The sequence below is a fragment of the Coregonus lavaretus genome (genome assembly GCF_964263955.1).
Source record: "Coregonus lavaretus genome assembly, chromosome: 19".
NCBI lineage: Eukaryota > Metazoa > Chordata > Actinopteri > Salmoniformes > Salmonidae > Coregonus > Coregonus lavaretus.
Genome location: NC_140006.1, coordinates 24,694,320 through 24,722,208, shown reverse-complemented (window position 1 = coordinate 24,722,208; position 27,889 = coordinate 24,694,320). Strand labels below are relative to the sequence as shown.

The 27,889-nt window shown below is 43.3% G+C and overlaps 1 protein-coding gene across 1 annotated transcript in view; it reads left to right on the top strand.

The window, feature by feature from the left end:
* Nucleotides 1–27,889, top strand: part of LOC311147086 (contactin-associated protein-like 2) — a gene marked incomplete at both ends in the record, with an annotated part of 59,180 nt that overhangs the window by 6,097 nt on the left and 25,194 nt on the right. Inside the window, 13 exons of the mRNA XM_084183711.1 lie at nucleotides 7,235–7,345; nucleotides 7,604–7,797; nucleotides 9,072–9,219; nucleotides 10,340–10,543; nucleotides 10,996–11,180; nucleotides 13,162–13,305; nucleotides 15,583–15,841; nucleotides 16,132–16,281; nucleotides 16,850–17,012; nucleotides 19,068–19,174; nucleotides 19,445–19,564; nucleotides 19,949–20,064; nucleotides 20,393–20,477. Coding sequence (XP_084039837.1) covers nucleotides 7,235–7,345; nucleotides 7,604–7,797; nucleotides 9,072–9,219; nucleotides 10,340–10,543; nucleotides 10,996–11,180; nucleotides 13,162–13,305; nucleotides 15,583–15,841; nucleotides 16,132–16,281; nucleotides 16,850–17,012; nucleotides 19,068–19,174; nucleotides 19,445–19,564; nucleotides 19,949–20,064; nucleotides 20,393–20,477 — 1,986 coding nt within the window. The remainder of the gene's footprint in view (nucleotides 1–7,234; nucleotides 7,346–7,603; nucleotides 7,798–9,071; nucleotides 9,220–10,339; nucleotides 10,544–10,995; nucleotides 11,181–13,161; nucleotides 13,306–15,582; nucleotides 15,842–16,131; nucleotides 16,282–16,849; nucleotides 17,013–19,067; nucleotides 19,175–19,444; nucleotides 19,565–19,948; nucleotides 20,065–20,392; nucleotides 20,478–27,889) is intronic.

The following is a 27,889-nucleotide window of genomic DNA, read 5'->3' as shown; positions in this document are numbered from 1 at the left end:
GGGCAAAACATTTGTCTTTTTAAACAAACCATTTTCATTGAGCTTGCAAGACATATCCCTGAGGAGACTTGACTGTACTGTAACTCTCAGATGCAATAACAAGCATTCTGTGATTTAAGATACTTAATACAGTCGTGGTCAAAAGTTTTGAGAATGACACAAATATAAATTTTCACAAAGTCTGCTGCCTCAGTTTTTATGATGGCAATTTGCATATACTCCAGAATATTATGAAGAGTGATCAGATCAATTGCAATTAATTGCAAAGTCTCTCTTTGCCATGAAAATGAACTTAATCCCCCAAAAACATTTCCACTGCATTTCAGCCCTGCCACAAAAGGACTAGCTGATATCATGTCAGTGATTCTCTTGTTAACACAGGTGAGAGTGTTGACGAGGACAAGGCTGGAGATCACTCTGTCATGCTGATTGAGTTAGAATAACAGACTGGAAGCTTTAAAAGGAGGGTGGTGCTTGAAATCATTGTTCTTCCTCTGTTAACCATGGTTACCTGCAAGGAAACACGTGCCGTCATCATTGCTTTGCACAAAAAGGGCTTCACAGGCAAGGATATTGCTGCTAATAAGATTGCACTTAAATCAACCATTTATCGGATCATCAAGAACTTCAATGAGAGATGTTCAATTGTTGTGAAGAAGGCTTCAGGGCACCCAAGAAAGTCCAGCAAGCGCCAGGACCATCTCCTAAAGTTGATTCAGTTGCGGAATCGGGGCACCACCAGTGCAGAGCTTGCTCAGGAATGGCAGCAGACAGGTGTGAGTGCATCTACACACACAGTGAGGCGAAGACTTTTGGAGGATGGCCTGGTGTCAAGAAGGGCAGCGAGGAAGCCACTTCTCTCCAGGAAAAACATCAGGGACAGACTGATATTCTGCAAAAGGTACAGGGATTGGACTGCTGAGGACTGGGGTGAAGTCATTTTCTCTGAAGAATCCCCTTTCCGATTGTTTGGGGCATCTGGAAAACACCTTGTCCGGAGAAGACAAAGTGAGCGCTACCATCAGTCCTGTGTCATGCCAACAGTAAAGCATCCTGAGACCATTCATGTGTGGGGTTGCTTCTCAGCCAAGGGAGTGGGCTCACACAATTTTGCCTAAGAACACAGCCATGAATAAAGAATGGTACCAACACATCCTCCGAGAGCAACTTCTCCCAACCATCCAAGAACAGTTTGGTGTCATACAATGCCTTTTCCAGCATGATGGAGCACCTTGCCATAAGGCAAAAGTGATAACTAAGTGGCTCGGGGAACAAAACATCAACATTTTGGGTCCATGGCCAGGAAACTCCCCAGACCTTAATCCCATTGAGAACTTGTGGTCAATCTTCAAGACAAAAACCCACACATTTTGACAAACTCTATGCATTGATTATGCATGAATGGGCTGCCATCAGTCAGGATGTGGCCCAGAAGTTAATTGACAGCATGCCAGGGCGGATTGCAGAGGTCTTGAAAAAGAAGGGTCAACACTGCAAATATTGACTCTTTGCATAAACTTAATGTAATTGTCAAAAAAAGCCTTTGACACTTATGGAATGCTTGTAATTATACTTCAGTATACCGTAGTAACATCTGACAAAAATATCTAAAAACACTGAAGTAGCAAACTTTGTGAAGACCAATACTTGTGTCATTCTCAAAACTTTTGACCACGACAGTACATAAAAAGATGACTACTTAGTGTGAACCTTGTCATATTCCTCTATTCAAATTAGCTTTTTGATTAACCTTTCCTCGTATTCATTCAGACTCATATTCACTGATATCATATCTCCCCCGGCATTACGTTCGAGGAGGAGTTCATATTAGGTTTAGACCCACCCACCCAATTTATGTCTGCGATTATAACATAATTATTTCCCTGGTTATTCCAGTTCTTGGATGGCATCTATTATTGATCAATGTCACATCTTTCTCTGGCAGAATAGCATATGTAATGACCTGTGATTTGGATGAAGAGTTTCCCTCATCAACTTATCGTAAGGATGCCACACCAAAGACTGTAGGCAGGGATAAATAACTATATAGCAGCAGTTAACAAATACAGATCTAACAAATGCATTACCACAACAACAACAAAAAAGTCCTGTGTCTGAATTGGCAATGATCAAGTGCTGTTTGTGCATCTAGCAATGTGGTGGTAAGAGCCAGCTTCTCGAGAGTTATTTAAACACTCAAAAAGCCTCAAATATCCATTTGCTATGAAGGACAGGAGGAGGTGGAGAGAGCGTGTTTAATTTTATGCTTGGCTGCTCTCTCCGCAAATCTCACAGGGAAGGCTTCTAAGAGCTTGTTGCTTTTGTTAATACTAATCTAAAGGCAAGGAAATGTAAATAAACGTCAATTTGACTGACATGTAAAACATGTAATTTGAAGCAGAATTGCTTCTCTGTGAATAAGAATTAGTCAAATTCTGATTTGCTACCACATCACACAATTTTTCTCCCTGTTCTCTGATGTTTTAATGTGTTCTACAGTACAGTTCAACATTCAAACATCACTCTATCAAACTTCCCAGCGGAATAAATGATTTAGCTTCTTTAATTTTCCGCTCAGAGGGATAAGACTTGGTGCTCAATGAGTAGTGGGCAATTCATTGTCACAGCAGAATGAAAGTACAGTAATGGTCCGAATGAGAATAATTATTCTTAGAGCTTCATTTGCTGATAGAGTGAAGTAAAACTGTTCCGACTAACACTTTATTTTTCTACTTTTAGATTAATCCTGTGAGCAAGTGTCCTTGCGACACTGATACAAAATGTCCTTGGCTTTTCAGGGACCTACTGTTTAGTATTGTCGGCACGTGTGGTGTCATAGAGCCATTCACTTATTAGTGTTGAAAAAATAACAGGTGAAGAGAAGGACAGCCTATAGACAGCAAATTTCCAAATTCTTCCCATTTGAGTGTTCCTCTCTCTCTCTCTCTCTCTCTCTCTCTCTCTCTCTCTCTCTATATCTCTCTCTCTCTCTCTCTCTCTCTCTCACCCCTCTCTCTCTCTTCCTGGAACACAATCAATATTAAATAGCTACATAGTTCGACTCAGGAAAATATTCAAACAAGGTCAATACATACAGCACATACTCAATGTATAGCTCGTAGTTCCACATCATTAAACACTAACATTGAAGGTGACAAAACATGCCATTCCATTAGTTTAAGCTCCGGTCATGCTCCAATAACAGCTAGGCTTCAGCCAAGGCTCAGACTGTGCTAATAAGGCCCAGAAAGCCAGAAGCTCCACAGTGGCAGATTGATTCTAACCCATTACTTATGTGTCCCGGTGTGAGGCCAGCGAGCAGACTGATTAACATGCCACACTTATCAGTATAGTAGCGACTCTGCCATCGGGCTCCCGAGTGGCGCAGTGGTCTAAGGCACTGCATCTCAGTGCTTGAGACGTCACTACAGACCCCCTGGTTCGATTCCAGGCTGTATCACAACCGGCCGTGATTGGGAGTCCCATAGGGCGCCGCACAATTGGCCCAGCGTCGTCCGGGTTTGGCCGGTGTAGACCGTCATTGTAAATAAGAATTTGTTCTTAACTGACTTGCCTAGTTAAATAAAGGTTAAAAAAAAAAAAAAAAATGTGTCACTGACCTTAGCGCAGCAAATTAAAGGAGCATGGTGGACCCAATTCATTAGCCTATCCCCATCAACATTGTGTTGCCTATTTAGGAGGCTTCCGGTTCTAAATTGCTTTATAAAATGAAAAAATTACATGTCTGACTATAGGCCTCAGGCCTAACTTGATGACAGCTAGTAGGCGTGTGGCGGTAGTCACAAGTAACCACATTACCACTGCTCAATGAGGTAGCGCTTTTCCACCCACTAACGTTCTGTGTAAATAGATATGGTATTGTATTATAGTTCCATGTCATGTAACTATAACAAACTGCCTACCGGTATTCTACACTAAAACACAACTCAGCAGCTAATGCACTGTTAGACAAGAAATGAGCAATTAGGAAAAGGTGGCGATGTACAGAATAACCAGCTGCCATTTTGCAACATTAGCTCCCCTCTAGACATTGCGCTCAATTAATTTGTTTTCGTGTAACCCCAGTGTTTGTTGATGTTGTGCTGCGGGAGCCTCAAGGCTGCTGGAATGATTGTCACTGCGTTTAAGGAAAATGTGTACAGCCAGTCTCAGACATGACATGAGTGGGTGATGTTGTAGCTGATGATGTCGAAGGTCTTCGTGCTCTTAGTGGAAATTAGGCTATCACAGGAGACTGCACTCAGGCGCTATGGCCAAATCAATAATGTCGGGCTGTCCACATCTGAGATGGGGAGATCTAGGCTCAGCCCACAGCTACAGTAGATACACAGCAGTGAGAAATGAGCTGTCAGCTTTTCTAAGCCATGCCTTTATGCACTGAGGAATTCATCTGGTTCAGTTAATGTATGTTTTTAACCATCTGGGACAATCTCACTACAATAAACGATCATGATGCAAGGCTCAACTCGACAAAGGTGTGTGTGTGTGTTTTGAGTTTTAATGTCACATGCACAAGTACAGTGAAATGCCTTTCTTGTAAGCTCTAACCTCAACAATGCAGTAATCAATAACAATGTAATACAAAAAATAACAAGATAGAACAAAAACACACAAGATATAAAAATAAGAAAGAAGAATTAAGAAGAACACGATAAAGTAAGTAAGCATATATACAGGGTCAGTTCCAGAACCATATTTACAATGTGCAAGGATACTGAATCGATAGAGGTAGATATGTATAGGGGTAAGGTTACAAGGCATGAGTATAATGATAAACAGAGTAGCAGCAGCGTATATGATTTACATTTACATTTAAAATTTTTGTCATTTAGCAGACGCTCTTATCCAGAGCGACTTACAGTTAGTGAGTGCATACATTATTTTTTATTTTTTTCATACTGGCCCCTCGTGGGAATCGAACCCACAACCCTGGCGTTGCAAACGCCATGCTCTTCCAACTGAGCTACATCCCTGCCGGCTATTCCCTCCCCTATCCTGGACGACGCTGGGCCAATTGTGCGCCGCCCCATGATGATTGTGTGTGAGTGGGTGTGTGTAGAGTCAGAATAAATGTATGCATATTATGTGTGTGAGCAAATGATGGAGTGAGTGTTTGTGTGTGGGTTGGAGTATCAGTGTGCGTAGTGGGTAGGGCCCTGTGAGTGTGCATAGAGAGTGCAAGAATAAGAATAAAATACAAAGGTCAACTCATATAGTCCCTGTAGCCATTTTGTTAGCTATTTAGTAATCTTATTGCATGGGGATAGAAGCTGTTCAGGAGCCTGTTGGTGTCAGACTTGATGCACCGTTACCTCTTGCTGTGTGGAAGCAGAGAGAACCGTCTATGGCTTGGGTGGTTGGAGTCTTTAATGATTTCCCAGGCCTTCCTTTCATACCGCCTGATATAGAGGTCCTGGATGGCAGGAAGCTCGGCCCCTGGGATGTCCGCACCACCCTCTGAAGCACCATGCGATCAAGGTCGGTGCTATTGCCATACCAAGCAGTGATGCACAGTCAAGAGGCTCTAAATGGTACAGCTGTAGAACTTTTTGAGGATCTGAGCCCCCCCCCCCCATTTTCCTGTAGTCCACGATCAGCTCCTTGGTCTTACTGACGTTGAGGGAGAGGTAGTTGTTCCGGCCCCACACTGCCAGGTCCCTGACCTCCTCCCTGTGATCAGGCCTACCACACTGTGTATGAGAGAGAGTGTGAGTGTGAGCACACAGCACAATATTTGCACACAGATGATGAATAAAACTCAGTCAACACTCAGCAGATGACAAATCTGGTGTGAAGAAGACGTCCTAATGCCACAGCTACAGTATCGTGATTAACGTTCTCCTTGCACTTTAAAGTGCTGCTCTCAAAAAGTTGTTGACAAAATGTGTCTTGGAAAGTAGTGGGGTATTTTCTGGCAATGTTTTTCAACTCCCTTGGGTCCAAAGTTTTCATACGCAAAGAATTGTCTGATTTCTTGGGTCTTAGAAAGTGTTTGTTGTGTTGATACCTTATTTTATGTTGTGAGGCACTACAATCCCTCTCCACCTGTCAAAATACAAACAGGAAATTACTTGTTTGTTCTTTCATGTTTCCATCAAATAGCAAGCATTCCTTCTTTGTCAGTCAGGGCAGACACATTGATAGAGGCAATTTTCTGTTAAATGTTCACCGAGGCAAATAAAGGGACAGTAACAAACAATCTATGTCAGCTGTCCAGCAACATTATTAATGCAGGTGATTCAGTTCCCCACAATCACATTGGTCCCATGTCTACTGGTCATTTCATAGTCTGTGATTGCACAGGGGAATATTGACACAATTCCTGCATGTTATTTACCAAGCAGTTGGTTTGTTGTATAGGGACAGTTCAGGAATTGTTATACAGAGGAGTTATATAGAAAGTTCTAATATATGAAGTTAGGAGGTAGCTACATCATTAAAGTTAGTGAGGGAGCTGTGTAACCTTTCCTGAAGTCTATAAAATGTATATGGCTTATGGCAACAGATTCAAGAGTGCTAATTGACTTTTGGAAATGATGTTGACCTCCACAGCTCCATTTAAACATGAGTGGTGCGTGTTGATTTGGAGGCCTCTAGTTAATGAGATTGTAGAGAGTGTGAAGAGAGCTTTGAAATGTAGCCCCGAAAACTAACCCTTGACCTCTGTAGCCAAGCAAGATTGAGTCTTCAGCACAAATTGTGCTAAGAGTCTGTTGGAGTCTATGGAAAGTTATTCATCAAGATTGAGTGTGTTTATCAATCATGGTCGTAAGTGTCTACCAGGAACATAACAGGCTGAAGGTTAGATGCTAAGCTATTCATGTATTGCTATTGATGTGTTCAATAATAATAACCAAAACAGTCAGGAAACCAGACAGAAATTGGCCTTGCCATATTCAATGGACAGACATATTGTACTTATATTTAATGGCCTTTGGCTTCCAATCATTACCACCAAGGAATTGCTATTGAAAAGGGTGTGAATGGGAAGATGTCTCATGGACGGATTTGATCTACCATGTGATAGTCTCTCCAATACATATACTGCTCTCTGTATATGGTTGAGCAGTATATGAAGTAATGTAAAATACAATTATAAGGAAGAATAGAAAACTGAATCAAATAAATTGTTAAAACATGCTGAAGTGTCATTTTATGGGACAATGACTCATTCTTCCCTTGCCTGAATCTTGTGTTTTGTGTTGCCCTCCAGGGAAATGTGATGAAGCGTTGGCCACACCACTCTCCCACACTGCTTTCACCAGCTCTTCAGTTTACTCCCTTGGATATGGGGCTGGATACGCAAAGCTCAACAGGAGAGGAGGTATTAACAACTAAAACCCTAAGCTTTTATTCTGAATATTCTGAATATGTTTCTTTGGTGATTATTTTAATCCTTGGTCTCATTCACTTCACTCACATATTGTTTACCACATAAGAGGAGAGGATACTGATGTTTCTATGTGATATAGTTTAATATTTTTGCGTGTGAAAAATACATGCAAATTAATTGTTTTGCAAGTAGGTTATAGTTGGCAATACAAGGTTATGGAGCTGGTTTGATTGTCTCGCTCAACCCTAGGTGCTGGTGGCTGGTCTCCTGTGGACACTGATCATTACCAGTGGCTGCAAATGGACCTGGGAACCAGGAAGCAGGTCACCTCCATCGCCACACAGGGCAGGTACAGCAGCTCTGATTGGACAATGCAATACAGACTCCTGTACAGTGACACAGGAAGGAACTGGAGACCATATCTGCAAGATGGCAACATATGGGTGAGTCAATGATTTGAACCAAAGTGAAATAACAAAGCTTTTAGTTTAAAGAGAGAGTCACACCTATCCTTTGAAATTAGTCCATTAAACATTCATGATGTATCAAAGAGGTACACTACATGGCCAAAAGTATTTGGACACCCCTTCAAATTAGTGGATTCGGCTATTTCAGCCACACCCGCTGCTGACAGGTGAACAAAATCGAGCACACAGCCATGCAATTTCCATAGTCAAACATTGGCACTAGAATGGCCCGTACTGAAGAGCTTAGTGACTTTCAACGTGGCACCGTCATAGGATACCACCTTTCCAACAAGTCAGTTCGTAAAATGTCTGCCCTGCTAGAGCTGCCCCCGTCAACTGTAAGTGCTGTTATTGTGAAGTGGAAACGTCTAGGAGCAACAACGGCTCAGCCGCGAAGTGGTAAGCCACACAAGCTCACAGAACGGGACCACCGAGTGCTGAAGTGCGTAGCGCGTAAAAATAATCTGTCCTCGGTTGCAGCACTCACTACCGAGTTCCAAACTGCCTCTGGAAGTAACGTCAGCACAAGAACTGTTCGTCGGGAGCTTCATGAAATGAGTTTCCATTGCTGAGCAGCCGCACACAAGCCTAAGATCACCATGCGCAATGCCAAGCCTCGGCTTGAGTGGTGTAAAGCCTGCCGCCATTGGTATCTTGAGCAGTGGAAACGTGTACTCTGGAGTGATGAATCACACTTCACCATCTGGCAGTCCGACGGACGAATCTGGGTTTGGCGGATGCCAGGAGAACGCTACCTGCTCCAATGCATAGTGCCAACTGTAAAGTTTGGTGGAGGAGGAATAATGGTCTGGGGCTGTTTTTAATGGTTCGGGCTAGGCCCCTTAGTCCCAGTGAAGGGAAAACTTAACGCTATAGCATACTGACATTCTAGACGATTCTGTGCTTTCAACTTTGTGGCAACAGTTTGGGGAAGGCCCTTTCCTGTTTCAGCATGACAATGCCCCCGTGCACAAAGCGAGGCCCATACAGAAATGGTTTGTCGAGATCGGTGTGGAAGAACTTGACTGGCCTGCATAGAGCCCTGACCTCAACCCCATCGAACACCTTTGGGGATGAATTGGAACGCGGAGTGCGCCCAACATCAGTGCCCGACCTCACTAATGCTCTTGTAGCTGAATGGAAGCAAGTCCACATACTTTTGGCCATGTAGTGTACCTACTCATTCAAAAATGATAAGTTAGGCTTCAGGATATGGAACCTAAATATTCTGTTTCTGTTTGCTTGCCCAGGCATTTTCAGGCAACTCCAACAGTGAAAGTGTGGTCCGCCATGATCTGCAGCATGCAATCATAACGCGCTATGTCCGCATCATCCCACTGGAGTGGAGCGAGGAGGGGAGGATCGGCCTACGAGTGGAAGTCTATGGCTGTTCTTACTGTGAGTGAACAGCAGACATCCATGTGCACTCTCATGCTACTGTATTAGTTTATTGCAATCCTTTATTAACCAGAAAAACGGAACATGGAATCTCTGAACAGGGAATCTCTTTGAAAAGTTACTTTATTGCGTGCAGTTCGGATCATTTCTGTATGAAGAAAATATTAGAATAATCAGGTGTTGGCCAAAATGGGCTTAATTAATATGTAAGACTGAAGGTCTTGCTCAGCGTATTAATATGCTCAGTAAATTAGATTAATTGAGTTGAAATAATTAGATTACTGATCTCCATGCCAACAACCGAATTCACAGCTACAGGTTTTTGATAGAGTAGGAGATAGAGAACAGCTGTTTACCTTGGCTGGTTTCTGTTGTTACCTTGTACCACAAAAAAAACAAGTTTGACTGATCAATTCCCTCCTTCAAAGCTTGCGCCTGCCACGCTTTAAATTGTCACCTGCCACACCACCCTTTGCTGTATCCATCCCAGGCTGTATTACAGACTGTTGAAACTAATAGACAGGAAAAATGGACCGTGATAAACTTGTTTGCCCTAGTCCTTGACCAGTCCAGTTCCCTGTGGCCACTTGTCCTTACTGCAAATACTCCAACCATGCCTGTAAGATTGAACAGCAAATAGATGTAACCGAGCAGGGCCCTCTCCTGCCACCTCGCCGATAGGGCTGGCTTACAGGACTGTCAGTGTTCTGAGCCCCCTGACCGGTTAAATCAGGGTAAAGAGATGAAAGCACCTTTGAAAGGAGTGAGTTGCCGCAGGGTGATATCACAATGCCGATATGCTGCTGTCTAGGCACGTAAACTGGCACATCTCAACAGACAGAATAGTCTTTGCAGCCAGAGTTATATGTCTTAAAGCCTTTGAGTAATTTCTCACTCAGTTGTTCTGTTCCTCCAATTATAAAAAGAGAAATCCGTATAAGCTGCCTTACCTTTTTTACATTGCTTGCGATTGCAGTAGGTGATCTCAAAAGGACTTTTCTTCTTCTCATTAACACCCCTCTAACACATCGTGTGAAAAGCCTTGACACAGGACAGTAGAGGTACAGTAATTTAGGGGATATTAAGCTCTGTATCCTTTATCACCGTTCGGTGACCTCAGGGGCGGATGTGATCAACTTCGAAGGCCAGGGTGTGATCTCCTACCGCTTCAAGATGAAGAAGATGAAGATCTTGAAGGACGTCATCTCCCTGAAGTTTAAGACCACAGCCAGTAACGGTGTGCTCCTGCACGGGGAGGGACAGCAGGGAGACTATATCAGCCTGGAGCTGAAGAGATCCAAACTACTGCTCATGATCAACCTGGGTAATGGACCATTTCCGATCCTGTCTATGGGATACCTGTGTGCATCCAAAATGGCACCCTATTCCATATTTAGTCCTCTACTTTTGACCAAAAGTAGTGCATGATATAAGGAACAGGGTGGTTTTTGGGATGCACACCTAGTGTACTATAATCGCTGATAATTTAGCTTCTTATGGTAGCTACTTAGGTCAGTTGATGAAACTTGTTAAGATTCCTGCATATTTGCTAATATGGCTGGCCCTTATGCATTATGCATTATACATCTTCTATTTCTATTTGATGGATTTGAATATTGGTTGTTGTCAGCAAGATAATTATTCACCACAGTAGCCTTCACAAATTAGAATTTATACTATTTCTATCTCACTATGTCAGACTGTTGTTTATTGGAAAATGTTTCCCTTAAGCATTTTCTTAATAAAGTCGATCTGTTTATGTCTTGTAAACTTCAGGCAGCAATCAGTACGGCTCCATCCTCGGGCACACCTCTGTGACAAGCGGAAGTTTATTGGATGATGACCACTGGCACTCCGTAATTATCGAGCGTTACCGACGGAATGTAAACTTTACCCTGGATCGCCACACACAGCACTTCCGCACCAACGGTGAATTTGATCATCTTGACCTGGACTATGAGGTAGGCTACAGTTATGTTGGATATTGTCTTAGTGATTCCTCTCTTCGCATCCCTCCCTATCAGGGTTGTGGTCAATTAAAATTCCAGTCAAGTCAGGAAGTACACTGAAATTCCAATTCTCTTCAATATTTTTCAACAAGGAAAAATCTGGAATTGGAATTTGGTTTATTTCTGAATTGACTGGAATTGGAATGGAATTGACCCCAACCCTGGTTTATATATAGTTGTATTGTACTGTATATATTGTCTTAGTTCATTTCTTCATCCCTCCCTATAGAGTTGTATGTATTGTCCATGTTCCTCTCTTCGCATCCCTCCTTACAGTATATAGTTGTAATATATACAGTGGGGTCTGAAATTATTGACACCATTGATAAAGATGAGCAAAATGACTATAAAATAAATACTTCAAATACTGAGCTATATTGTATGTTCAGAATGTTTACATTATTTTATACTAATACAATTGCTCAGAGAAAGAGATTTTGTTTAACGAATAATACTTTTTTTCACAAAAAGGTAGGGGTCAAAATGATTGACACCCCTGTTTTCAATACCTTTCAATACCTCACCTTGCGAGGATAACGATACTGAGCCTTTTTCTAAAATGTTTTATGAGTTGGAGAACACATCGGGAGGGATCTTAGACCATTCCTCCATAAAGAATCCTTCCAGATCCTTGATATCTTACATCTGAGCTTATGGACTGCCCTCTTCAATTCAAACCACAGGTTTTCAATGGATTTCAAATCCAGAGGCTGAATTGGCCATTGCAAAATGTAGATTTTATGGTCAATTAACAATTTATTTGTGGATATTGATGTGTGCTTGAGGTTAGTGCATTGCTGAAAGATCCATTTGAGGCCAAGTTTCAGCCTCCTGGCAGAGGCAACCAGGTTTTGGGCTAAAATGTCCTGGTACTAGGTAAAGTTCATGATGCTGTTGACCTTAACAAGGGCCCCAGGATAATAGTTATGACTGAAAACACTTTACTTAATTTATACTGGATGTGTTTAAGTACTATCTATTCAGATGTAATGTATATCAAATAACGATATTTTCGCTACGTAACTATTTTTCGCAATGTATGTCAAATGTGTGTAGAATGTATGTGGGGTGGATGGAAGCAAAATAGACCCATAACATCAAAGATCCACCACCATATTTCACAGTAGATATAGGGTTATTTTCTGCTCATGCATTCTAATTTCGACGCCAAACCCAACACTGGTGTGCATGGCCAAAGAGCTCTATTTTCATGTCATCCAACAAATGTAAACACCTGGAGTTTGCTAAACGGCATTGGCACTTGGATTGGAACTGGTGCTTTGGTCTGATGTCATGAAAATAGAGCTCTTTGGCCAAAAACCTGGTTGCCTCTGCCAGGCTGAAACTTGGCCGCAAGTGGATCTTCCAGCAAACAATAGCCCCAAGCACACATCAAAATCCACAAAGAAGTGGTTAATTGGCCACAAAATCAACATTTTGCAATGGCCATCTCAGTCTCCGGAATGGTCTAAGATCCCTCCCAATGTGTTCTCCAACTCATTAAACATTATAGAAAAAGGCTCAGTGCCATTATCCACGCAAGGTGAGGTATTGAAAGGCATTAAAAACAGGGGTGTCAATAATTTTTATCCCTACCAAGTATTACTTGTTAAACAAAATATTTTTCTGAGACTCCCCTGTGATTACAGAACTTAGCTTTTAGGTTTGTCTGTGTAATTATCAGTGTCATCAGTGGAAATGACTTTGCCTCCGCAAGGAAGGAGGAGGGAAAAGACACAACACCATACACTCATTATAAAGTGGAGATTAATGCAATCAGGCACAAGCGAAAACCAATATATTCCCTGAAGGGATGTATGCTGCTGTATTGATTTGATTCAAGCGACAAATGGCTCTGAGATGTGGCTCCTGCTGCTGAGCCTCTTCAACTAAAACTTGACCCCTTTTCCTCTTCTCCTTCTGTGTCCTCCAGATCAGCTTTGGAGGCATGCCTGTCTCTGCCAAGCCCAGCTCGGGAGGCAGGGAGAACTTTGTTGGCTGCATGGAGGGCATCACCTACAACGGAGATAATATTACCAACCTGGTCAAGAGGAAGAAAATTGATACTTCAAGTTTTGTAAGAACATTTCTATGTCATATTTTGTATATCTGAGTGGCATCTTTACTACGTGGTTTGTGATTCACTAGTATACCTTGAAAACATAAACGGCAGGAACAGCCATGTTTTTGTTATTACCTACCTGGAAATGCCAGTGACGCAACACCTCACTTCAATACAATTCAATATAATTAGCCTTTTTCACTGAGACGCTAAAAAAACAGGCTTTAGTGCATCTATAAATCACACTCTTAGAAAAAAAGGTGTTATCTAGAACCTAAAATGGTTCTTTGGCTGACCCCATAGGAGACCCCTTTGAAGAACCCTTTTGGGTTCCATGAAGAACCCTTTCCACAGAGGGTTCTACATGGAACCCAAAGGGGTTCTGCTTGAAACCAAAAAGGATTATCCTATGGGGACAGCCAAACCCTTTTTTCTAAGAGTGCAGAAGTGAAGAAGCTCTTACCTTGTGGCAATGATGTCGGAAAACAAATGAATTTCTTAGAAGTCATATGCTGAATAAAATAGTATTCCATGCAATGGGATTGAACCTATTGAACCTTATTGATTTCAACTTGCACATGTGCCTCTTAGCTTTCTTTTTCTGTGAGCAAATGGGTTTACCAAACTGTGGGATAGCCACTAAGTGACTTGCTGTTGGATTGCATGCTTTGCTTTCAGCACAAGTGGAAGGAGAAAGATCAGCTTTGATGAGGAGAGCAGACAAAAACGGTTTTAGTCAAGTGCTGTATGATGACTGTTTTTCTGTAATGCAGGCGCTTGCATTTTCCAATACATTAAACCCCAACATTTACATCTAAAAAGCACCTTAGGTTTTCTGATGTATCTCTTATGCAAAATACAGTTGAAGTCGGAAGTTTACATACACTTAGGTTGTAGTCATTAAAACTTGTTTTTCAACCACTCCACAAATGTCTTGTTAACAAACTATAGTTTTGGCAAGTCGGTAGGACATCTACTTTGTGCATGACACAAGTAATTTTTCCAACAATTGTTTACTTACAGATTATTTCACTTATAATTCACTGTATCACAATTCCAGTGGGTCAGAAGTTTACATACACTAAGTTGACTGTGCCTTTAAACAGCTTGAAAAATTCCAGAAAATGATGTCATGGCTTTAGAAGCTGTACATCTGTACAAACAATAGTACGCAACTATAAACACCATGGGACCACGCAGCTGTCATACCGCTCAGGAAGGAGACACGTTCTGTCTCCTAGAGATGAACGTACTTTGGTGCGAAAAGTGCAAATCAATCCCAGAACAACAGCAAAGGACCTTGTGAAGATGCTGGAGGAAACAGGTACAAAAATCTATATCCACAGTCCTATATCGACATAACCTGAAAGGCCGCTCAGCAAGGAAGAAGCCACTGCTCCAAAACCGCCATAAAAAAGCCAGACTACGGTTTGCAACTGCACATGGGGACAACGATCATACTTTTTGGAGAAATGTCCTCTGGTCTGATGAAACAAAAGTCAGTCAGGAAGGTAAAGCTTTATTTGCAAATGGGTCTTTAAAATGGACAATGACCCCAAGCATACTTCCAAAGTTGAGGCAAAATGGCTTAAGGACAACAAAGTCAAGGTATTGGAGTGGCCATCACACATTTGTGGGCATAACTGAAAAAGCATGTGCGAGAAAGGAGGCCTACAAACCTGACTCAGTTACACCAGCTCTGTCAGGAGGAATGGGCCAAAATTCACCCAACCTATTGTGGGAAGCTTGTGGAAGGCTACCCGAAATGTTTGACCCAAGTTAAACAATTTAAAGGCAATGCTACCAACTACTAATTTAGTGTATGTAAACTTCTGACCCACTGGGAATGTAATGAAATAAATAAAAGCTGAAATAAATAATTCTCTCTACTATTATGACATTTCACATTCTTATAATAAAGTGGTGATCCTAACTGACCTAAGACAGGGAATTTCTACTAGGATTAAATGTCAGGAATTGTGAAAAACTGAGTTTAAATGTATTTGGCTAAGGTGTATGTAAACATCCGACTGTATATGCTAAACAAAGGAGGCTGCTGGAAAGAGTTAGGCTGGTGGGAGGAGCTATAGAAGGACGGGCTCATTGTAATGGCTAGAATGGAATAAATGGCTCATTACAATGAGCCCGTCCTCCTATAGCTCCTCCCACCAGCCTCCACTGATGCTAACTATGTTTATATGGTTGTGCTAATGTCTTGAGCTGAAATCAAGAGGGAGAAGCTGCCTTAACTTGTATAACTGTTTGGTGTCATACTTTCAATCCCCCTTACAGAGGAACCTGACGTTCTCCTGCAGCGAGACGCACTCCTTCCCCGTGTTCTTCAATGCCACCAGCTTCCTGCGTCTCCCGGGGCTGCAGGAGAGCGACACCCTGTCGGTCAGCCTGTCCTTCCGGACGTGGAACCCCAGCGGCCTGCTCTTCTACACGGCCCTGGCTGACGGCGTGGTGGAGGTGGGCCTCACCGAGGGAAAAGTCACCGTCTACATCAACGTCACCCAGAAGAAGAACACGCGTATAGACATCTCCTCAGGTATGGTCTAGTTAGTACGACCATGCTGGCTAATGCACTAAAGTAGACGTGTTCATTTAGCCCGAAGACCCTCCCCTCCCTTCATTAATTAATTATCTCTATCGATTTGGTTAGGCCCTCCCCATGAGGGTCTTCCGTAGCTGAATCTCTGTCTTTTAGGCCCTGTGTTCTCAGTCTTTCTCTGAATTTCTTGTTGTTTTTCTGATGTTTCAGTAATTGCAGTTGTCTGCTCATCACCCACCTTGACTGATTCATGAAGCCATATTGTTCTGTCTGTGGTCACTGCTCAGGTTCGGGGCTCAACGACGGCCAGTGGCACAACGTCTACCTCCATGCTCTGGAGAACTACGCCATGCTGACCATCGATGGTGATGAGGCATCCACTGTCAGAACGGTTATTCCCATTCAGATCAGAACAGGGGGACAATACTACTTTGGAGGTACTTACAGAGATGGCTTATAACAGAGCCATATACAGTACATGTATCTCTGTACCAATATATGGCTCTGTTCTATAATGTATAAGCCCTTGTAATGGGCGTTGGTACATACTTATTCATTATTACATTTTCCTTAATTCAGTCTGACAAACACTATTGTGATTAGTTGATTGTACATGTGTTTTTTTGTGTTTGAATGCAGGCTTTGTCAGAAAATCCTATTTTTGTTACTTTTGATTGGTTGCCTTTTTGTTGTCTTTGTGTTTTGTTTGCCTTTTAAGTACTGTAGTTGCCTTTAATCAATCAATTTTATTTTATATAGCCCTTCTTACATCAGCTAATATCTCGAAGTGCTGTACAGAAACCCAGCCTAAAACCCCAAACAGCTAAGAGGGTGTCTTGAATATTGAATGAAAGCTCCCTAATGTTTCAAACCAAAACACAACACTCATAGAATTAATATTGCTTAATACCTGAACAGTGTCTGTGAACTTTACTTTTCAAACAGAAAGCTCTGTCTTGATCATATGGATAACTCTGGTACCTTTTTCCTGTTGTCCTCCTGTAGGCTACTTCCTGCGTACCAACACGCCCCCTGCCCAGCGCTCCTTCCAGGGCTGTATGCAGTTAATCCACGTGGACGACCAGCTCGCTGACCTGGTGGCTGTAGAGCAAGGCAACAAGGGAACCTTTGAGAATGTCAGCCTGGATATGTGTGCCATCATAGACAGGTAATATTTTATACCATTCCCCATAGATCTTGCTTAGCTGACTTATTCTAACTAGCCTTTTTTCTTTGCTGTTGATCATGAAAGTAAAAGTATAAACGCGTGCTATAACGTTACCTAAGGGGCTATCAGCTTCTTGGGCATACATTGCACTGTCTATTCACAAAGGCGGCATGCATCCCACCAACTGCACCATCATGTGGACCAAGAGGCTTTGTCTCTCAGTGAGAGGTGAGTATTGGGTATGAGTACAAAGACCAAGCAGGCGTCTCACACAGGGAAAATGAAAATGAAAATGCCACACGCTGCTGTTCATGCTCCCAGGTGATTTTATTGATACATTTCGACACCTTAAGTCTCACACATGGACACAGCGAGAGGCAGGGATCATCGGATCACACAAGGGTTTGGTATAGGATGTCTTAGTGTGCAATCTCTGTGTTCCTGCTGGTAAATGCACGTGTACACAAGCACACAGCCACACAGGCGCACATCCCTAAAGCTAAGCTCATTAAAACCATGAAGTGGAAAATCTTCTGCTCCTCCTGAGATATGGAAATGCAATTTCACCGAAAGGTTACTCAAAATATGGATATGCGCTAACATTCTTATCCGGATAAACTAATTAAATTCGTTCTCACAGTATGTGGGTTCACTCCAACACATGGTTCTGGTTCATAAATGGAATCTTATCTCTGTTGCTTATTCTCCGCTAGTGATTAGGAGTCAAACTGTAGATCCCATTAATCCAACCTTATGTTCCGGAATTGTTAACGACACCCTTTGAAATGTCAGAGTGAGACATTTTCAAAAAAAGTTAAAGAAAGTCATGCGAATTTGTTTTCCTCTTGCATCCGTTGCAGTGAAACTTTCACGTCTGTGTGTGAAATTACAAAGACATGACTTCAAACAACAACCACTGTTTTATTCCCTGAGACATCATTGCTCCTCACTGCACGCGCGATAGAACAGCATAGTATGAAGAAATATATGTATATTACGTTGCTGAAAGCTCATATCCTACTTTTCAAAAACAAAACAATAACAAATGCACCTGGGGCGCTGTTTCGCCTAATGTGGATCTCAGCTTTAACATCATAAGTCAAATCAAACTTGATTATTATTCTAGGGAGATTTGTGTAATATGTACGTATGATAGATCCATTTATGGCTGAAAACTCTTGATGGCCAATACATTTGACTTATAAGTAATTGGTAACGCTAATCCGATACACCAGATTTTCTCTCCCATTAAATAGGAATGTTCCAACATCTCTGGCCTGTGCATATTTATAGAATTGTGGTGATGATATCCTCAGTCTAAACAATGCTACCGGGGGGAATTCAACTATCTTCAATGGGAACTTCATGTTACAACAGCCCTTTGATCACACTAGCAGGTTTAATGCTTTTAACGCTGGGCATCTGGGGAGACACTGTGACCCGACACATAGCTGTAGGGGGTCCTGCACTGGAAATGAACTAATACAGTGATAGAGTGATACACCCTACCATTCACCACACTGTGGTATCAAACATAAATTAAACAAAGGTCACAAACCCCCTCACAGCTCTGCGGGGTGGCTGATTACTGTCAGGACACAGAGACACCACAGTGATATTTAACCTCCATTGTCTCACTAAGGTCAACGTATTTCAATTAGATGGCACTTCTTGGTCGTGTGAATATGATTTGAAGAAGTACCAAATGTATGCATCCTCAAATACATTAGTTTTTTAGGGTAGATGATATTTGCTGGATGCACTCTAGGAAAGTTATTATCCCTACGATGTCCTATCTATCCTTTGCTGTCCCATTTGTCATTTCTACTTTGACATTTCAGACATGATTATCCCTTACGAAAAATGTATCAACCCCTACAAAAATGTCCATTAATTATAATCCACATAATAATTCACATTTCCTGTTGCTGCATGATTCTTTTCCTGCTGTAGCAAACTGCCTCAAATTAAGATCCTACATCTGTAGTTTCACAAAGGTCAAAGTACTTCAATTATCTTCTGCTTCTTTTTCATGTGAACTACCCCCCCCCCCAGATGTGTCCCTAACCATTGTGAACATGGAGGCCGCTGCTCTCAAACCTGGGACAGTTTCAGCTGCTCCTGTAATGGGACAGGCTACACCGGGGCTACATGCCATACCTGTAAGTGTCCTCCCCTTCCTCCTCCTCAGCCTATCAAGACATCTTCCTGTTCATACAGTATATGGACATCTTCATCTATGGTCTCTCATTATTCATACCCTCAGAGACCCATCTGAAACATCAGTAACATTTTTGCACATTCACCTCACTGACATTAAAGCCACATGGGGAAACTCCTGGATTTATAATGATGAATAAGTAATTCTGCTGTAATGTCAGCTCCATAATACATGTGGTTTCCTCTCTCGCGTGTGTATTCCTCCTCTCCAGCCGTGTATGAACAGTCCTGTGAGGAATACAAACATCTTGGTAAAACATCTGGCACGTACTGGATCGACCCTGATGGGAGTGGTCCCGTAGGCCCCTTCAAAGTCAACTGCAACATGACTGGTAAGAGTACAGTACCTCCCAAACCTACCGAACAGAAAATCCACTTTACCATTACTGCATCAGATGATTTTGTCCCATCCCAGTGGGGAAATCTGGTTGAAATGACATCATTATAATCAGATTACAACAAAATCTGGTGTTAGATTGTAATTTGGGGTGGCAGGTAACCTAGACGTTAGAGAGGTGGGCCAGCAACCGGAGGACTGCACTTTTCTGTGGACTGCAAGGAAAATGGATCAATAAAGTATTGTTCTTCTTCTGGTTGTTATAACGTCATGGCAACCAGTTTTGACCACTGGGATAGCTGACCTACATTTCATTCCTCCCCTGTAAGTATTGGTCACGGCTGACTGGTTCTTGATGGTGTTGTTGACTGTGTTGCAGAGGACAAGGTGTGGACGACAGTGAGAAACAACCTGTCTCCCCAGACCTCAGTGAGTGGCTCAGACTTGGAGGGGAAGGCTTTGCTGCAGCTCAACTACAACATGTCCACAGAGCAGGTGACCTTACGACCTTATTACCCTATGACATCATCACCCATTGAATTATTCATGATGGAACCAGCTCAATGGGAAAGAAACATGGATTTTATGGGCAGGTTTAATGGACACGGATTAAGTCTAGTTTTGGACTGAGAACCATGCTCAATGGAGAAACTCCATGGTTACTTTTTGCGTAGAGAAACCAGCCCTATGTGTATTTTAAATGCATTTTTATGTTATTGTCGATGGCAATAACTGTATTTTCACTCAGCTCCACTAATATCCTCAATTACTAAATGTTATGCATTCTGCTTTGCTCAAGCCCTGCTTTCTCTCCCTGTGACAGGTGACAGCCATCACGAGCAGTGCAGAGTACTGTGAACAGCATGTAGCCTACGCCTGCCGAATGTCTCGACTGCTCAATAACCCAGGTAAAGAGGACATTGTCTGTTTTTTGGTGTTTGTATGTGTCTTTTTGTGTTCATATGTACATCTGAGAAAAGGTTGAGGATCTGTTTCTAATGGGAAATACTAATATTTCCAACAAAGACACACTGTAATTTATGCATTTGTAGAAATAATATGCCAAGAATATGCCGTCTTCTCTTTTCCCTTCCCAGTGTTTGTTTTTGATGAATGTCCATTTAAGTGTTGTCAGATTGTATAACAGATGGTTATTAGCATTTGGGCAACAAATGAAGAATATTCTTATCTATTTGATTTGACAAGTGTTTCACAAGATGTGAAGGCAAGCAGGCGTACATAAGATAGCGTCACAGTAGTTGTCATCCCTTGTCATTACTCATAGAATTGAGCCGAGCACTTATTGCAGTGGCTCTCTTCCCATCACATGGAGAGGAGTCGGAGGAATATTATCTGTGACAACTGGAACTGTTTTATTCCCTCAAGCCAACTACAGGGAATATTAAAACTGAAATTCCATGACAGCCACAGAAACCCAAAGGCTCTTCAGTGTCTTCCAACAATCTAGTGTTGTTTTGTTTGCTGTTTTTTTACCTTGTTTGATTTTCATCTCATCTGGCGATATCAAGCAACAGCTGTTCCCCCTGAGGGTCCATAGAGTTTTGCCAGCAGCAGGGTAGTCCCAGCTCCCAGCCTGTAGAGTAGACGCTGATTTGTGCATTCACTCAAAGTATATATGAACAGCATAACAAGCTTTCATCAAATCCTTTGGATGTGTTAGGATCTGAGACCATGGCCTGACTGACTGGAGATGTTGACAGATAAAACCCACACATCATTAGTGTTCTGGTGAGCTCTGTACACCTCACCTTTTAGACAGACGTTTAGCATGGTGAAAGGGAGTGTGTTGGTTGGCAGCATCAGTGAGCTGAAAGAGATGAGGGGTCAGACATTCCTGGTCAGAAGACTGCCTGGCCGTACTATTTCTCCCTCATTTGGTAGTCTTATTGTGTTGGCCCCAGTGGTGCCCATTCAACCAGTATTGACGAGTAGAAGCCTACTCTACCTCCCATTATCCCCCTGCTGGTGTGCCTGTCCCCTCTTACTCAACGGGGGAACGCTTGGCCTCCAGGCCCTCAGCCTGTCTCCCTCTCATCACCATAAAGAACCTGAATTATTGATTATATATCCAGGGAATACACAGCACCGTCCACACTGCTCCCCCCAATCTCGCTCTACTCTCTCTCTATCCAGCCCCCTCTCTCCATCCAACCCCCTTTCTCTGTGTGTGTGTGTCTCTCTGTCTCTCTCCCCCCTCCCTCTCTCTCTCTCCATATGCCACTCCATGTCCCACTCTCCCCTGCATGTGGGAACCAGTGTGGAACATACAGTGCCTTGCAAAAGTATTCATCCCCTTTGGCGTTTTTCCTATTTTGTTGCATTACAACCTGTAATTTGAATGTTTTTTTTATTTGGATTTCATGTAATGGACATACACAAAATTAGCCAAATTGGTGAAGTGAAATGAAAAAAATAACTTGTTTCAAAAAATTCTAAACAATAAATAACGGAATAGTGGTGCGTGCATATGTATTCACCCCCTTTGCTATGAAGCCCCTAAATAAGGTCTGGTGCAACCAATTACCTTCAGAATTCACATAATTAGTTAAATAAAGTCCACCTGTGTGGAATCTAAGTGTCACATGATCTCAGTATATATACACCTGTTCTGAAAGGCCCCAGAGTCTGCAACACCACTAAGCAAGGGGCACCACCAAGCAAGCAGCACCATGAAGACCAAGGAGCTCTCCAAACAGGTCAGGGACAAAGTTGTGGAGAAGTACAGATCAGGGTTGGGTTATAAAATAATATCAGAAACTTTGAACATCCCACGGAGCACCATTAAATCCATTATTAAAAAATGGAAAGAATATGGCACCACAACAAACCTGCCAAGAGAGGGCTGCCCACCAAAACTCACAGACCAGGCAAGGAGGGCATTAATCAGAGAGGCAACAAAGAGACCAAAGATAACCCTGAAGGAGCTGCAAAGCTCCACAGCGGAGATTGGAGTATCTGTCCATAGGACCACTTTAAGCCGTACACTCCACAGAGCTGGGCTTTACGGAAGAGTGGCCAGAAAAAAGCCATTACTTAAAGAAAAAAATAAGCAAACATGTTTGGTGTTCGCAAAAAGGCATATGGGAGACTCCCCAAACATATGGAAGAAGGTACTCTGGTCAGATGAGACTAAAATTGAGCTTTTGGCCATCAAGGAAAACGCTATGTCTGGCGCAAACCCAACACCTCTCATCACCCCAAGAACACCATCCTCACAGTGAAGCATGGTGGTGGCAGCATCATGCTGTGGGGATGTTTTTCATCGGCAGGGACTGGGAAACTGGTCAGAATTTAAGGAATGATGAATGGCGCTAAATACAGGGACATTCTTGAGGGAAACCTGTTTCCAGAGATTTAAGACTGGGACGGAGGTTCACCTTCCAGCAGGACAATGACCCTAAGCATACTGCTAAAGCAACACTCAAGTGGTTTAAGGGGAAACATTTAAATGTCTTGGAATGGCCTAGTCAAAGCCCAGACCTCAATTTTGCCTTGAAGAATGGGCAAAAATCCCAGTGGCTAGATGTGCCAAGCTAATAGAGACATACCCCAAGATACTTGCAGCTGTAATTGCTGCAAAAGGTGGCTCTACAAAGTATTGACTTTGGGGGGGGGGTGAATAGTTATGCACGCTCAAGTTTTCAGTTTTTTCTTGTCTTATTTCTTGTTTGTTTCACAATAAAAAATATTTTGCATCTTCAAAGTGGTAGGCATGTTCTTTAAATCAAATGATACAAACCCCCCAAAAATACATTTTAATTCCAGTTTGTAAGGCAACAAAATAGGAAAATGCCAAGGGGGGTGAATACTTCGCAAGCCACTGTAGGTACCTCGCAGGGAACAACCAGTGTAACAGCCTTTGTTCTTTCCCTGGAGCCTCACCACCTCACTATGTGTCCCCCTGGCTATTACTGAAACAATTTGGGGAGATATCTAGGAAGGCGTGTGTGATGAACAGACCACCCCAGTTGCTAGAAACAGCAGTCCCATTATCCTTCCAATATTATTTCCCCATTGATGTAAACACTGCATAAATGTTTCACCGTCCCCTTCAATAATGTACTACAAACCTATTATTATTTTTCATTCAATTATTATTTGTCATTCACTGGAGGGCAATTTTTGTCAGGTGCTGCTGATAAGTAACAATGACAAGATGGAAAGTGCCTAATCGTTTGGCTCTATTTAAATAACACTTTCTTGTCTTTTGCAAATTACTGTAAACAATGTTTTTGTTTAAAAAAAATGTTTTCCCACTGCTTATTGTTATGGCAGACATGATCATTGTCTGATTATTCTGAAAAATAGGAAAATAATTCAGCGCATAATTCACATTGTAAACAGCCAAACACAAGAGTGCTTTTAAAAGTTTATAGAGATGATACAGTAGTCAGTACACAACACAAGGATGGTGGAGATGTTGAAGAAGAACAAACACCCTTGGGAGTGTTTGCCTTGATAAATGATCTTGTTTGTCCATCTATAGAACAGACATTTCCACTTGATGTGATTCCTCACACCAGTTCTTTTCCCATTCCCTAGAGCGAGTCATTTTTTATTACCTGGAGTGCTGAATAAGACTATCTGTCTGTGCTGCTGTTGGTGCGGGGGTGAAACAGGGTGAATAGCTGATTAATAGACCACATAGCTTCTCTCAATCAATAAAAAGTAAAGTGTCAAATGGAGTGAGGGAAAACGGATCATCTGGTAACACTTGTGCTGTACATAAGGATCTATACATACTCTGGGCTTGTACATAAGCATTTTATGGTGTCTGACGTATTCATACAATAGACCCATCTCAACTTCAATGCTATTTGCCATGAAAGCTTGACATCAACAAAGGTAGCATTGTATTATCTGTCTTCTACTGGTATACAGATAATACAATGCTACCTTTGTTGATGTCAAGCTTTCATGGCAAATAGCATTAAAGTTGAAACAGCTTAGACTATGGTAATTTGTTTAGATAATAATGTAGCATTTACATTTACATTTACATTTTAGTCATTTAGCAGACGCTCTTATCCAGAGCGACTTACAGGAGCAATTAGGGTTAAGTGCCTTGCTCAAGGGCACATTAACGTCATTTAGCAGACGCTCTTAGCCAGAGCGACTCACAAATTGGTGCGTTCACCCTATAGCCAGTGGGATAACCACTTTACAATTTGGGGGGGGGGGGGGGGGGGTTAGAAGGAACACTTTATCCTATCCCAGGTATTCCTTAAAGAGGTGGGGTTTCAAATGTCTCCGGAAGGTGGTGAGTGACTCCGCTGTCCTGGCGTCGTGAGGGAGCTTGTTCCACCATTGGGGTGCCAGAGCAGCGAACAGTTTTGACTGGGCTGAGCGGGAGCTATGCTTCCGCAGAGGAAGCGGAGCCAGCAGGCCAGAGGTGGATGAACGCAATGCCCTCGTTTGGGTGTAGGGACTGATCAGAGCCTGAAGGTACAGAGGTGCCGTTCCCCTCACTGCTCCATAGGCAAGCACCATGGTCTTGTAGCGGATGCGAGCTTCAACTGGAAGCCAGTGGAGTGTGCGGAGGAGGGGGGTGACGTGAGAGAACTTGGGAAGGTTGAACACCAGACGGGCTGCGGCATTCTGGATGAGTTGTAGGGGTTTAATGGCACAGGCAGGGAGGCCAGCCAACAGCGAGTTGCAGTAGTCCAGACGGGAGATGACAAGTGCCTGGATTAGGACCTGTGCCGCTTCCTGTGTAAGGCAGGGTCGTACTCTCCGAATGTTGTAGAGCATGAACCTGCAGGAGCGGGTCACCGCCTTGATGTTGGCGGAGAACGACAGGGTGTTGTCCAGGGTCACGCCTAGGCTCTTCGCACTCTGGGAGGAGGACACAGCGGAGTTGTCAACTGTGATGGCGAGATCATGGAACGGGCAGTCCTTCCCCGGGAGGAAGAGCAGCTCCGTCTTGCCAGGGTTCAGCTTGAGGTGGTGATCCGTCATCCATACTGATATGTCTGCCAGACATGCAGAGATGCGATTCGCCACCTGGTTATCAGAAGGGGGAAAGGAGAAGATTAGTTGTGTATCGTCAGCGTAGCAATGATAGGAAAGGCCATGTGAGGATATGACAGAGCCAAGTGACTTGGTGTATAGGGAGAAAAGGAGAGGGCCTAGAACTGAGCCCTGGGGGACACCAGTGGTGAGAGCACGTGGTGCGGAGACAGCTTCTCGCCACGCCACTTGGTAGGAGCGACCAGAAAATGTAGAGAGGAGGGAGTGAAAAGATGCCAGGTCGGCAGGGAGTTTAGTTTTCTTCCATTTCCGCTCCGCTGCCCGGAGCTCTGTTCTGTGAGCTCGCAATGAGTCATCAAGCCACGGAGCTGGAGGGGAGGACCGAGCCGGCCGGGAGGATAGGGGACACAGAGAGTCAAAGGATGCAGAAAGGGAGGAGAGGAGGGTTGAGGAGGCAGAATCAGGAGATTGGAGGGAGAAGGATTGAGCAGAGGGAAGAGATGATAGGATGGAAGAGGAGAGAGTAGTGGGAGAGAGAGAGCGAAGGTTGCGGCGGCGCATTACCATCTGTGTAGGGGCAGAGTGAGTAGTGTGGGAGGAGAGCGAGAGAGAAAAGGAAACAAAGTAGTGGTCGGAGACATGGAGGGGAGTTGCAGTGAGATTAGTAGAGGAGCAGCATCTAGTGAAGATGAGGTCAAGCGTATTGCCTGCCTTGTGAGTAGGGGGGGACGGTGAGAGGGTGAGGTCAAAAGAGGAGAGGAGTGGAAAGAAGGAGGCAGAGAGAAATGAGTCAAATGTGGACATAGGGAGGTTGAAATCCCCCAAAACTGTGAGGGGTGAGCCATCCTCAGGGAAGGAACTTATCAAGGCGTCAAGCTCATTGATGAACTCTCCAAGGGAACCTGGAGGGCGATAGATGACAAGGATATTAAGCTTAAATGGGCTAGTGACTGTGACAGCATGGAATTCAAATGAGGAGATAGACAGATGGGTTAGGGGAAAAATTGAGAATGTCCACTTGGGAGAGATGAGGATTCCTGTACCACCACCCCTCTGACCAGATGCTCTCGGGGTATGCGAGAACACATGGTCAGACGAGGAGAGAGCAGTAGGAGTAGCAGTGTTTTCAGTGGTGATCCATGTTTCCGTCAGCGCCAGGAAGTCGAGGGACTGGAGGTTGGCATAGGCTGGGATGAAGTCAGCTTTGTTGGCAGCAGAACGGCAGTTCCAGAGGCTGCCTGCGACCTGGAACTCCACGTGGGTGGTGCGTGCAGGGACCACCAGGTTAGAGAGGCAGCAGCCACGCGGTGTGGTGCGTTTGTGTAGCCTGTGCAGAGAGGAGAGAACAGGGATAGGCAGAGGCATAGTTGACAGGCTGTAGCAAATGGCTACAAAAATGCAGAGGAGATCGGAATGAAATGAGCTAAGCATCTGGGAGCGGAGAGAGCAGGGCCTCCCTCACCAAAAACGTCTACCTCAGAAACTAAAATTGTTTCACTGAACCACCCGAACAAAAACTCTCCCAACTTCCGCCTTTAGAAATCAGAATTGTTGTGAACCACAGCGGTTCAATGTTTAAAGGAATAGACTCAACCCACTTTATTCAGCTAGCCAACTATGACACCATAGCTAACTAGCAAGCTAGCATCCAATAACAATAACACACCGTTTAGCACCAACACTTGGTCACAACAAACCACCAATAGTGTGATAACACACTAAGCAGATCATTCGTGTCTGTGTCAAGTTCCTTTCATGACGCAGCAATGATTAGACGTTGGCTAGCTAGGACAAGTATATTGTATTTAGCTACTACCGTACAGTTAGCTGGTCGTGTTGGGTAGCTAGCAATGGCCACTGTGTTGACTTTGTTAGAAGAACGGCTAGCTAGCTAGCTTCGTGCTACACCCGGCACACAATGGCTATTGTGTTGACTCTGACTCTGTTCGAAAAAACGGCTAGGTAGCTCGCTTCGTGCTACAGCCGGCACTGCCAAGACACAGTAACTACACACAACAACCCACGATGCCTAGCTATGACGCCGTAGCTAACTTGCAAGCTAGCATCCATTAACACACAATTTAGCATCAATACTTGGTTACAACAAACTGCCAAGAGTGTGTTAGCACACTAAACAGATAATTCAAGTCCGTGTCTAGTTCCTTTCATAACGCATAACGCAGCAAAAAATTTAACGTTGGCTAGCACTACATTAACATTGGAACCAGCTCTCCAGCGTTGCTAATCGTTACCAGTAGCTACCCGCTAGCTAGCTAGCCTCGTGCTTCGATACTAACCTACAATTACCTACGGAAACCTACAATAACAA